Source organism: Corapipo altera, unplaced genomic scaffold (genome assembly GCF_003945725.1).
Source record: "Corapipo altera isolate COAL_440 unplaced genomic scaffold, ASM394572v1 22, whole genome shotgun sequence".
In the NCBI taxonomy this organism is placed as follows: domain Eukaryota; kingdom Metazoa; phylum Chordata; class Aves; order Passeriformes; family Pipridae; genus Corapipo; species Corapipo altera.
Genome location: NW_020884886.1, coordinates 15,606,010 through 15,618,442, shown reverse-complemented (window position 1 = coordinate 15,618,442; position 12,433 = coordinate 15,606,010). Strand labels below are relative to the sequence as shown.

General features: G+C 44.6%; 1 protein-coding gene across 3 annotated transcripts in view; it reads left to right on the top strand.

Moving 5' to 3' along the window:
* The first annotated feature begins 1,193 nt into the window (after positions 1-1,193).
* BEND4 (BEN domain containing 4) overlaps positions 1,194-12,433 on the top strand; it is a 33,104-nt gene continuing 21,864 nt past the window's right edge. For all 3 annotated transcript variants that reach the window (XM_027642884.1, XM_027642886.1, XM_027642885.1), the window contains exons 1-2: positions 1,194-1,597; positions 9,810-10,376. In XM_027642884.1, coding sequence (XP_027498685.1) covers positions 1,234-1,597; positions 9,810-10,376 — 931 coding nt within the window. In that variant the 5' untranslated portion in view covers positions 1,194-1,233. The remainder of the gene's footprint in view (positions 1,598-9,809; positions 10,377-12,433) is intronic.

Here is a 12,433-nt window from a genome sequence, read left to right as displayed (position 1 = left end):
GAAATGGGAGAGTGATGACCACAATAAGTAGCTGAAACTCCATGTCATGACAGAGGAATGATTTCCCATCCACCACTTAAATACAACTAAGGTGTTCTGTAATTTTACTTCCACAAGCCAAAGGGTTTATTGTAATCCTGATAAATTATAGCAACAGAAGCAGGCGAGAAGTGGAACAGAAGAAGGAAAATGTTAATGCAAAATATAAAATTGTCTTGCAGAAAAGAATAGGGAGAGCAAGCAAGCAGTTTGTTATCATTTATTTTTCTTCAACATATCATTTGGTTTCAGCTGTCTCTCATCTCACCCAGATCTCCACCATTTCTCAGAAAAGTCTCTCGATGGCATCTCATTCTCCTCCTGTCTTTCACCAGCGTTTCATTATTTCTTTACTGTCCCCAAAAGGGCCCGGGCAGGCGGTGGGGGGGGAGCGGGCACGGAGGGAGAGGGACCAGCCTGTGCCCCACGCGTCGGCCCCATTTAAGCAGTTTCCAAAAAGCGGGGGGTGGGGGTTGGGGGTGTGAACTCGGCGTTGCAAATAATGTTAAAGGTGATTAATCTCCCGGATTCCTGGAAATCTGACATGCATGAGTTACAGCGAAACCTCTTTTATTTCGCCATGAAATGCTTTTGCATAATGAGAAAGAAAACGTCCTCTGTGCCCTAATCAACTCTGACAGGTCCTGGACTCCCAAATACTTTTATTTATGGTTTTATTTATTTCACCCCTAATAACTGGGGAGGCGGGCCCGCGGCTCGCTCCGTGCGGGGAGAGGAAGGGAGGGAGGGAGAAGGGAGGGACGGCCGGCCAGGCGGCGGGGCTCCGCGCCCGGCCAAGGGGACACAAAGTTTTTGCGGCGGCCGGCGCTCGGCGGGGCGGAGCGGGGCCGTTCCCCGCGGCCCAGCCGTGCCGAGCCGGGCGATGCCGAGCAGAGCTGGAAGGGCTCTGCGACCGCTCGCCCCCCGCTCTGCGGCTCACCTGCCCCGCGGAGGGGGCCCGGGGGCGGTGGCTGCCCCGCCAGCGCCCGCCTCCCACCCCGCTGCCATTAGCAGACATTACCCTAAACACTTGCCGGTCGCCGCCCGTCTCCCTCCAGGCATTGGCGCGGCCGCCTGTCAATCAGGCCGGCGCCCCGCCGCGCCGGGGCTCCGCCGTGCCACAGAGACGAGCCGCGGCGGCGGCAGACACAGCCCTGGAGCGGGGCCGCGCCGCGCCGGGGGAGGCGGCGGAGGATGGAGGAGGAGATGCAGCCGGCGGAGGAGGGGCCCAGCACCCCCAAAATCTACAAGCAGCGGGGCCCCTACAGCGTCCTGAAGACCTTCCCCGGGAAGCGGGCGGCGCTGGCCAAGCGCTATGAGAGACCCACCATGGTGGAGGTGCCCCGCGGGCGCGGAGCGGGGCAGCCCTTCCCGCACGCTGCCGAGCCGCTGCCCTACGCGTCGCACGGCCCCTTCCCCAACGGGCCCGCCCGCCCCGCCGCCGCCCCCGGCGCTGCCCAGGGCCACCCCCGCCCGCCGCCGCCGGCCCCGAGCTCCTCGGGCCGCTACGGCCCCTGCCCGGCGGCGGCGGGGGGCGGCGGCGCGGAGCTGAGCGCAGGTACCCGCAACTCCTCTCCTCCGCCGCGCAACTTCGCGGGGCACTTTGCAGCAGGCAGGAGCGGGATGGGGGCTGCGGGCTCCCCTTTCCCCGACGCACACACCCCTCTCCCGGGCGGCCGGCGGCGGGCTGACCCCCGCTGGGTCCCTCGACTGGGGGCTGGCGGCGCCGGGCGCCCCGGGGCTGGGTGCGGGGGGCACGGGACGGGCGGCTGTGTCCGCCCGTCGGGCGGGCATCGGCTGAAGTTCCCGGGGCGGGCGGGGAAGGGTCGCGGTGAGGGCTGTGCCACAGCCGCGCAGGACTTGGCGGGGCGGGCTCCGCCGGCCGTGCGCACCTGCGGGAGGGAGCGCTGCTGTCACCGCTGCCGGCGGGGCGGGGGGCGGACAGGCGGGGGGAACCCCGGGACGGCCGCTCCGCCGGGGAGGGCGGCAGACTGGGGCCGGCTGCCGGAGGAGCTGCTGGTAATGGAGAGGCTGCTGATGGAGAGGTGGTGATTTTAACAGAAAGAAAATAGATCGGCTGCTTGCCTGCACCGTTTTCGTAAGATGCAGCGAGGAACAGGAGATCAAATTATTTTTATTTTTTCCTTTGAAGGTGTAAGATACTGTGATGCTGAACGTGTATCTTTCTTCTAGTGATGGCTTGGAGTTAAAAACCACGTAGATCTTGATATGCAACCTAAATTTGGCATCAGGAAATGGGAAATTGCATCTTTAAGCAGAGTACAATCAAAAATGAATTACAATAAATCCTATATAATTGCATAGGTCATTCTCTTTAATGAGATTTTATTAACCTGACTGTCAAGCTTTTGAGTCAGGCAGATATTTTATCTTCTTCAACTGATAAAAGTGTCAGCTATAAACCACCATATAAATATTCATAAATCTACACATCTGTGGCAGCCTATCAGCATCATTCTTTTGGACATTAAAAGCATTCTAATTACTTTCTGTCTAGCAGAGCTGAAATGCTGCCTGTTATAGTATGTGCTTGGCAGGCATGATTGCTTTTGTTTGCCATCACAAATAGCAGCATCCTATTTTATATACTGATGGTCCAGAATATATTCAGGGTTTGACTGAACAGGATGAATATTATGAAGCACCATCTGGTTTTGATAACATTGGGTATATTAACTCATCTGTTAATTTTTGACACATCATTGATTTATTTATTTAGAAAAATTGGATCCTGTTTTGGTATGTTGCTGTTTGCCTTTGTAACAAATGTGATGACATTTCCTTACTAAACAGGGAGATACACTAGTTAATAGGATATATGGCTATGTTTTAATGCCTGTTTTCACTTAGAAGCAGCCGTGTACTGGAGGAATTTATCATGTCTTGTTACAAATAATTCAAGTACTTTACCAAAAAAGTTTAATACTTGAATAGATTAACCTGAAAATTCACATCTCTGACGCATAGTTCTGTGATCTGTGGCAGAAGGTCATCTTTTTTCATGACACTACTTCTTGCAATGCCCAAATGGTGGTACTTAGGTATTCTATGTGGCTCACAATCAAAACAGTGATGATAAATGTAACACCTACATTTCTTTACAAAAGCAGATTACACCATGGAAAACATTCACCTGTCTGGTAGATGATATACAACGCCATATTCACAGCAAAGCCCTCTAGGCTTTGGTGAGCAGAAGTTTGGACTCTCTTCTTTCTGTGTACATTGTACTAACCAGGCACTAGAGCGGACTGCAGAGTTTGTCATTGATTCAGTCCTGTGCTAAAGAAAGAGATAGTTGAGGAACTGCCATTTGTGCACTGAAGTTCTTTGAAGTCCCTGCCCCTTCATCTGCACATTCAGGCTTTACTTTTACTTTAGGTTCCTAAATGGGTCCCAACATACCCTTTGCTCAAACTTAAGTACCAAGAGAAACAGCACAGAAGAAAACAAACCAAAAACTTGTTACAGTGTGCAGAAGTGGGATTTTGTACAAGTTCTCACCAGAGGCTGATAGTTGTTACCAGAGGTGGCCCACGAAGGTAAGGTGACTAGAGCACCTCCCCTATGAAGACAGGCTGAGAAAGTTGGGGTTATTAAGCCTGGAGAAGAGAAGCCTGCGTGGAGGCCTCACAGCAGCCTTCTAGCATTTGAAGAGGACCCACAAGGAAACCAGAGAGGGACTCTTGAAGAAGAATTGTAGGGATAGGACAAGGAGTAATGGCCTCAAAGGGGAAATTTAGGTTAGATATATGTGAAAAAATTCTCTAGTGTGAGGGTGATGAGGCACTGGAACAGGTTGCCCAGAATCGCGGATGCCCCATCCCTGGCAGTGTTCAAGGCCAGGTTGGATGGGACTCTGAGTAACCTGGTCTAGTGGGAGGTGTCCCTGCCCATGGCAGGGTGTTTGGAAATAAATGAACTTTAAGGTCCCTTCCAACCCAAAATATTCTGTGATTCTATAAAGCAAGAGGCAAGGTTTAGACCTCCTGGGTATTGTAATCCCGGAGGTAAGGATGCTTTCCTGAGCTATGCACTGATCCTTCCTGCTTGGTGATGGAGTAATACTATGCACCTTTTGTTGGAGGAGACATAGTGTTGGTAACCTGAGCAAGGAGCTAGTTGGGACTCCAGAGCTGTATGTGTGTGAAGTACTCACATTGACCAGAGCCTTGAAATCCTCTTAACAAATGTGTGAGCCAATTTAGTAGCTCAAGATGCCTCTTGGAAGGCAGAGCTGGGGTTTTGCCCCTGAGGAGTGGGACTATTTGCATGTGCTCCATGCATGGTCACTGCACTTTGCCCAGCACCTCCAGGTTTCCCACAGGAGCAAGGGACAGAGGCCCAGAGCACCTCTTAGCCAGAGGTTCATCTCAAGTTGTGGGTGTTGTAGGGAGTGATGGGTCCTTTTCTTACCAGGTGTCCAGCTGCATGTCCATTCTCCACAAGGCAGTCACCATCCATGACTTGTACAGTTTTCCCATTAGCTTATCCCTGGCACTTGGCATGTAAACACTTGAATTAAGGAGTGGAGTGCTGTAGGTCATAGTTTTGTAGGGACACCCATTTCACTTCAGTTTCAGAGATCTTTTTGCTGATACTCTTCACCTGTGCAGGCAACAGTGAGCAATATGGCTAGTAAAACACCATTACTGGCATGCCTAACTGTGCCAGCAACTTAAACACTTAGCGCAGTGGGTTCTTAATCCTCAGCCATGGCATTTCTGGCCCCATGAGATTCAGAGCTCCAAGTTTGCTTTTCAGAGCAGGCACCTCAAACACAGCCACAAGTAAGGATGCTTCCATATTTTTGCGGCTTTTCCTAATGGTTACAGCTCTCGCCAAGAGTGACTGGTTTCTTCCTCAGTCCCTCTCTAAGAGACTACCCTCACTTCCAGACTTCATCAGAACTGCAGGAAGATGGAAGGGAGGAAAAGCAGGTATTCTCCACCCAGTGCCACAGCAAAGAAAAATCTAGCTTGAGGTCCCATCATCTAGGGAAAAATCATGCATGAGAAATGTCATCTTGCTACGAGAAATGCTGCACTGCAACACAACCCTTCTCTCTCCTCTAGTGAACAGTGGTTACTCTGACCGCTGCTGCTGCTGTGAGCCACACATATGGATGCATTCAAAGCCCCATTTTCTTACATGAAACATTAATTCTTTATTCTGATTATTTTCCTGCTATGAAGACAATGTGTACCTTTGTCTTTGGTAGCATGTACGTTAAACAGTATTGTAATCCACCAAAGAAACTCATCTTCCTTAGGAAAGCATGATGTAGACCTTACATTGGGGCTTAAAATTTAAGGTGGGCTTTCATGGAAAGCAGAGAAGGAAGAGCAGAGCTGTCTTAGAGGTATTACCAGTGCCAGCAACCTGGCATATTTAACATGACCAGTTAATAAAACTCTGTCCTGCCAAGACAGAAAAACAGTTTGTTAAGTGAACAGCAAAGGTGAAGATCCTTGTTTTGGCCTTAACTGAGGAGCTGGGAGCCCTCATCTGGAAGTAGATCTGTCAGATCAGTACTGAAATGGCCAGACTGTCTCAGTGATCTTTATGCAAAATGCCCAAGAAAGCATCACATAGTCATGGGAGGTGTCAAATGGTCTCGGTTTTGTGACCCAAGTGTAGATATTTACAGCAGTGGTCATATCTAAAAACATAAAGTCTCTATGTTTAGATAAAGCTTACTTTGGGGCGTACAAGGCTGCTGCCCCAGGATCTCAATTAATAAAAATATGATTATAATCAAATCAAGAAGTGCAAATAATCAGGTGAGAGGGCTGAATCACTTTAAGGTGAAGAGTGAGATGATTGAAACTGCTAAGGAACCTGGACTTCACAATCTTGCTGAAAATTAAATACCAATGAATACATTCCCTGCAGGGAAGAATGTATGGTATTCATAGCCACTCAATAGTTATGAAGATGACTTTTTAAACCAGCTGCCCAAGGATACCAAGGAAACTGTGGAAAAGCCACAACTTGAATCCAGAGCCATTGAGACCAAACACAGTACCTTATTAATAAAGCTGTCTGGTCTAAGTATTGAAAAGATACTTAGGTGTAGGAAAAGCTGAAGTTATACCTGCCAATTTTTCCAGAAATCTTTTCTGATGCATTAGTGTAAGTCATCAGGTTGAGTTTCAGACATTTGCTCTTACTGTTTTCAGTCTGGCAGTTGAATAGCTAAGAGGCTCCCGTAGTTCAGCATCAATGAGAAAAAGATGTAAAGATAAATGCTGTATCTGGGAGTTGATACCTGATTTGCCATATATATCTTCTGGTTGCTTGTAGTCTCAAATAATCTGGTTACGAATACTTATACTTTCAGCAATTTAATCCTGCTCTCTTAGTGCTTTCTGGGCCTTATCCAGCAGGTCCAGGCAAATGTCTAGTTAAAGTCAATAGAAGTTCTGTTCTGTAAAACTAAAGACTGTGGGGCCTGGGACATTAGAATTACATGGTTGATGAGCATGGTAATAAGGAAAAGGAATGTCACAATAAGGCTGTAATAAACTGTTTACCCTGTTTTAGTCCAGTGCAATGATTTCAATAGAATCCTACTTTCATAGAAAATACATACATTACATTAAATCAATTAAGAATTATATATTGGTGTTTATTAAGTAGTAATCACATAAAAACAACTTTTTGTCATTTCTTAAGTGATTAGATGTTGCACAGTGCTTGCATTTCTAATTACAATCAGTCTGTAAAAGCTGAAATCCCAATTTCTACAATATATGCTAAATGGGCAGCATTTGTTTTTATTTCTTCTCCATCACAAAAATAACTGTAGTTATCATTCTCATTTAGGGTTGTTCAAACTGTGGGTGCATGCAGTATAACTGGTGTAGAAGTCACTTCAAAGTGCTACCCACTTCAGCACAGAGCTAGATGTTTCCAGAATGTGTGCTGAGAGCGTCCCTCGCTGTTGCTGCCCAGTGGTACCCACAAAAAAAACATTTGTGACCTAGCCCTGCTTTGTCATGACTCTCATTTTTATGTCTTTGAGTATGGGATGAAGTTAAGAAAAAAAAACAGTAATTGCTGTTATTGTGTCTTTGTAGTAGATCTGATACTGAACTGAAGACTAAATCAATACTGTCATTTCTGTATAAAATTTCAGTTACATTTTAAGCCATTATCACAGGGAATGTGCCTAATGCATTACATTTTACAACAAAACTAATAATTAATTTCGTCTTTGCTGATGTCAGTGTGTATTATAGCATTCTTCAAAACTAGTATTTTGAATGTCAGGTTAATTTTTGCTGGTTTTTAGGAGAAACCATAATAGTAGAATAACATCTCTTATATTAATCTAATCCCTTTTCTATTGTTTCATTCATATTTTGTCCCCTCGTAACAAGGATATGCAAAGGACGAGTAACTGTTTTGTCAACAGGGACAATAATGATTAAAATACAAACAGGAAATACAATTTTAGGTCTGGAATCAGATTATAGAATTAAAATTAATGAAAAAACTGTTCTGTAGTAGGATTGCAAAGTTCCAATCGATATCATCCTGTAATAATTTTAAAGGGAAATGTGGGAAGAAATAAGGCAAAGAAAGCACAACTTGAGATTGTTAGTGATGCTTCTGTTTCTTGATTTTCCTTTGGTTTATCAGATCCCAGCTAGAAAGCTCCATGTCACTGGGGTTCCATTCTTCTAATTTATATTACATCTGTTGTGCTGTTTGCACTGTAAGAGTTAAAGACAGCTGGCCTTACATTAGTGCAGAAAAAGAGAGGGAGAGACAGCAGGTATGGAGGCTACAGAGGACCTGGCATCTTACTGGCACCCACTTGCGAAGGCAGTGGCAGTGCCTGTGCATTTCAGCTCCTTGGAGTTTGTAGTGTGGACAGAGGGTGTTGCATGCTTTGCACCAAAGGTGTGTTGGAGAAATCTGCCCTGGTTCATCTGAGCCTGTTTACAGGGATGTGTTATGGCTCTTTAGCTCAGGAGGCTGACTGCAAGGATGCTTAAAGTGGCCTTAGGGCCAGTCCAGTCCTTCACATGCTGTTGGGCAATCCCTGCTTGGCCTTAGGCAGCCTCATGACCCAGCACTGGGCTTGGGCTTGCTCTGTCCACCTCACGTCACTGTTCTTAGAGTTAAGTCCTCAGGAGATCACATCCTCGGGTTTTGTGCCAGGGAGGACTCCTCTGACTGTGTTCAAGACTGAAAGCATTTGTATGCTGCTTCAGCCCTGTCCTCTTTGGAGAGATCTGGAAGATGGTGCAAATGCAAATTAGTGTTGTTTCAAATATTCTTCAGGCCAGCTGTACTAACCTCAGTGTGAAGTAGATTTTCCACAAGGCAGTGTATCTTCTGGATTGTGAAGAAGTACTGTGAGAAGTGCCACCTCTTAAAGGCCTGAATTCTGAATGTTTCTGTTATTTATGTGTTATCAGTGTGATGAGGCTATGTTTTCATCTCTACTGATGAAGTTAAGATAAATGAAGGTCTGGGGTGCTTAGTCTCATGCATCTGTGGCAGGTTTCAAAAGTAAATGCATTTATCACTTTCTAAAAGTCAAGGCTGCCTGAGAAGTGCTCTCCAAAATTGGCAGCACTTTAACCCACCAATCTTTTTTTCATATGCAAAATGTTAGTTACATCTGTTTAGACACCTAGAGGAACTCAGCTATGAATAAGCTAAAAAAAATTTAAAAGACATTATTTTTATTGGGGAACCTAACAGGTCATGTCACATATGTCTTGGTCGTTTTCTTTCTGAGTCCAAGAAGCGTTACAGCGGCTTGAGCTATATACGTAGACATTGCAGAAATAGATCATCCTACTATGTAGGTTTAGCTTGTAGCTGCTGTTGCTCCCTGAGGTGTGACACCTCCTGTCATTAAGAGGTAAGGCTGACTAGGTACAGCATCCTTATCCTACTTCCAGAGCTGAGCTGCTGTCTCCAGAAACTGCTGCACATCTCCATGTAGATTTTCCTGATCGTATCCAGAGCATCTTGAAGAACTTCACACTGCTGCCCACTGTGTGATACTGGCCTGCCCACAAACTCATAGGAGGTCAGCAGGACAGAAAAAATTCCTCCTCTGACCAGAGGAGCTTCATGTTGTACATTTGATGTCTTTGCTTTATTTAAGAAGAGGGTTTTTTGCTTATCACATGGGTTTTGGATTGTTCTTGAACGTATCTGGAACCTAAAGCATAAGGAACAGAAGCAAAGTCAATAGAATTGGATGTGGGTTGTGCGAAGTGTCAATGTCAAACAACTGCAGCAAAACCAAAAAGGAATAAAAACAAAGCTTGGAAGCCTTGTTGGAGAGGAACAGGGCAGAGGATGAAAATGTGGTGCAAAGTCCTGCAAATATGTACAGACAATGCTCTCCAGCATTTTGAAATAGACTTTCAGAAAAGTACTTACTTGAAATTTTACTTGTAGCAAATTGGATGGAATTTGTATTTTCTTCCCCATTTTCCTGACTTAATCCCTGTGAAAGAAGATGGCAGTAAGTTGTGTCTATCATCACAATGCATGATTAACAGCAAGGGCACAAGGGCACTCTCAAAATAGAAACAAAGTCAGGATTGTTTTAAATCACAGTGTTGCAGAAGTGTTAAAGCAGAAGCCATAATTTTAATGTGTTCAGAAATAAAATGCATGCTACTGTAAACGGTTGTGTACATTCATCTAGCTGCTACTGCCTGGCATAACCTTTTGCATTAGGTTTCTGTGATTCATGTTTTCTTTTGTTGCAGAGAGTCGAATGATTCTGGATGCCTTTGCCCAACAATGCAGCCGAGTTCTAAGTCTCTTAAATTGTGGTGGAAAACTACTGGACAACAATCACTCTCAGTCCATGATTTCTTGTATAAAGCAGGAAAACCCAAATTATAGTGAAAGACAAGAGCAATGTCAGCTTGGGAAAATGGTCCATAGTCAGACGTCAGACATTTTAGACATAGAGATGCAGTATATGCAAAAGAAACAACAAACCTCAGCCTTTCTGAGAGTTTTTACTGATTCCCTTCAGAACTATTTGCTTTCTGGGAGCTTCCCTTCTCAGAACACCTCATCAATAAGTGATTTTAGCCATTTGGCAGATGTGGATCCACTTTCAACCTCTCCAGTACACACTTTAGGTGGATGGACATCTCCAGCAACATCGGAATCTCATGGTCATCCATCGTCTTCTACACTTCCAGAGGAGGAAGAGGAAGAAGAAGAAGAAGGTTACTGCCCTCGGTGTCAAGAGCTAGAACAGGAGGTAATTTCATTGCAACAAGAAAATGAGGAACTTCGTAGAAAGTTGGAGAGCATTCCAGGTAAATAATCTCTTGCCATATAATGTTGCCAATTGCTGATTAAAATAGTTTGGGTAATAGTTTGTTGCAAATTCTAGTCATTTTTAAAGTCATTTCAAACACTGGAATTTGTCTCCAGCCAAAATTCCTATATCTGTGCCCAGTGGAAAATTGTCTGCTGATACTCATCCCTATAAACCTTGAGTTATAGACTAGTGAGCTGTGTTCAGGGATGTACTTGGAATCTCAAATTCCACATATCAGGTGATTTGTCACAGTAATTTCAAACATATGCTTTTATAACTCATTATCTGTCTTGTTCTTTAAGTAACATTGCAGCTTATAGGACTAATTCCCTTTTGGGCCTCTTTTCTTTGGTTACTTAAGGAAACTATTCAAAGGTACATCCATACTTTTACCTGAAATAAATTTGGCTTTTAACTTGAATAGTATCTCTTAAATTGCTGTTAGCTTAGTGAGAAGGATTAATACATCTCCTCCCATTCATCTTCAAATAAAACCTAATAAAAAAGCTCACCAACATTTTTTCCAGTTCAGCACTACCTGCATGACACTGAGAGAGAGAGAGGAAGAAGACAGAAACACCCAATCTAATAGAAACCCCCTATGCAAAAAGCTTCTCTTGCCCTTTAAACCTAGGACTTCTCACTGTTAAGATGTGTCAAGATACTTGACGAGTGGTATTGGATAAGAGCAAAGTATCTTGGACCCATATCTTCTCAACTTTCAGCACAGGTGAAAATACACCTCAAATAGCGATACTAAAAGCAAATTGGAATTTAGCAAAGAAAAGAAGCGTACAACACACTTCTGACGTGTATAAACACTAGAGAGCTGCACCTTTGCTACCTGAATTTGAGGTGCTTAGGGTAGATCCATGCAAAATTAAATGAACTAATCTCTAAATGGCAGAAAAACATGTGTAATATAGCATGGGCTGCAAGAGAGAAAAATACTTGAAATCTGCTAACTATGCAGAAAGAAGGCAGTAACCAACTACTGCCCCAATATGGAGGGGCAGTTGAAAAATCTGAGCAAAAAGCAAGCAGCAGTCTTCATAATTCTTCTCCCCAGCTATCAGTGATGTATTATGCATTATTTATATCACACTGTGTTTTTATTTTGGGCATTGGTCCATAGGGGTGTAGACAAATCCCATAAGAAGCATTGTTCAGTGCAGAGAAAACCCAAAATTTAGAGTAATTCCCTCACCCCTCCCAAAATCTAGAGTTACCATAACACATGCACTCTCACTGGTTTCAGTAGTGATTAGTACATCATCTGGAAACACTGCATGACAAAGGGAATTGTGTGCACTTCAAGTCCTGCTGCATCCTAGCTTCAGGTGTGTAAGACCAAAAATGATCATCTAGGATCTGTAATCTGACCTACAGCTTTCATTCAGTCTGAATGCAGTACTGAATGCAGTAATCTTTTTGACTTTGACTAAAGCATAATTTACATTTGACTCAAGTAGTATGCCAGAAGGCCTCCTGTCCTGAGTTAAAAAGACACTGGTAAGTAGCAGTTTCACCTCTTACCCTGACACTTGGTTCCAGTGCTTAATTACACTGGTGAAAATATGTGCCTTCTTCCTCATCTGACTGACTACCTGAAATCAGCTTCTAGCCATTGACTTTTATACTTTGCTCCACTAAATTAAGTGCTCTCTAAGTCTTGGTACTTCTTCTGATTGAAGGTACTTACAGACTGAAAACTGACTTAATTTCCATTTTAGATAAACAAAGCAAACAGAGCTTCTTGAAACTCCTCAAATGAGTTGAAACTTCTTTGCAGTTCTTTTCTCCCCTTTTGCTCGTTTCTTTAAAATTTGGGCGCTGGAAATGCGTACAGCACAGTCCTATCTGCCTGATCAACAGTGGATAGTCTCTTTGCTCCTACCCGTGGTTGCCCTGGTCAGTTGACTATTGGTCGTGCTGCTGAGCTTCTCGTTCTGTGCACATTTCTTCCTAGATGTGTGTACTTTGTATTTGGCAGTGTTCGTGTACTAAGTGTTCCAGTTTGCTCTGCCTGCCCTGCTTGCCCACTGTTTGCCA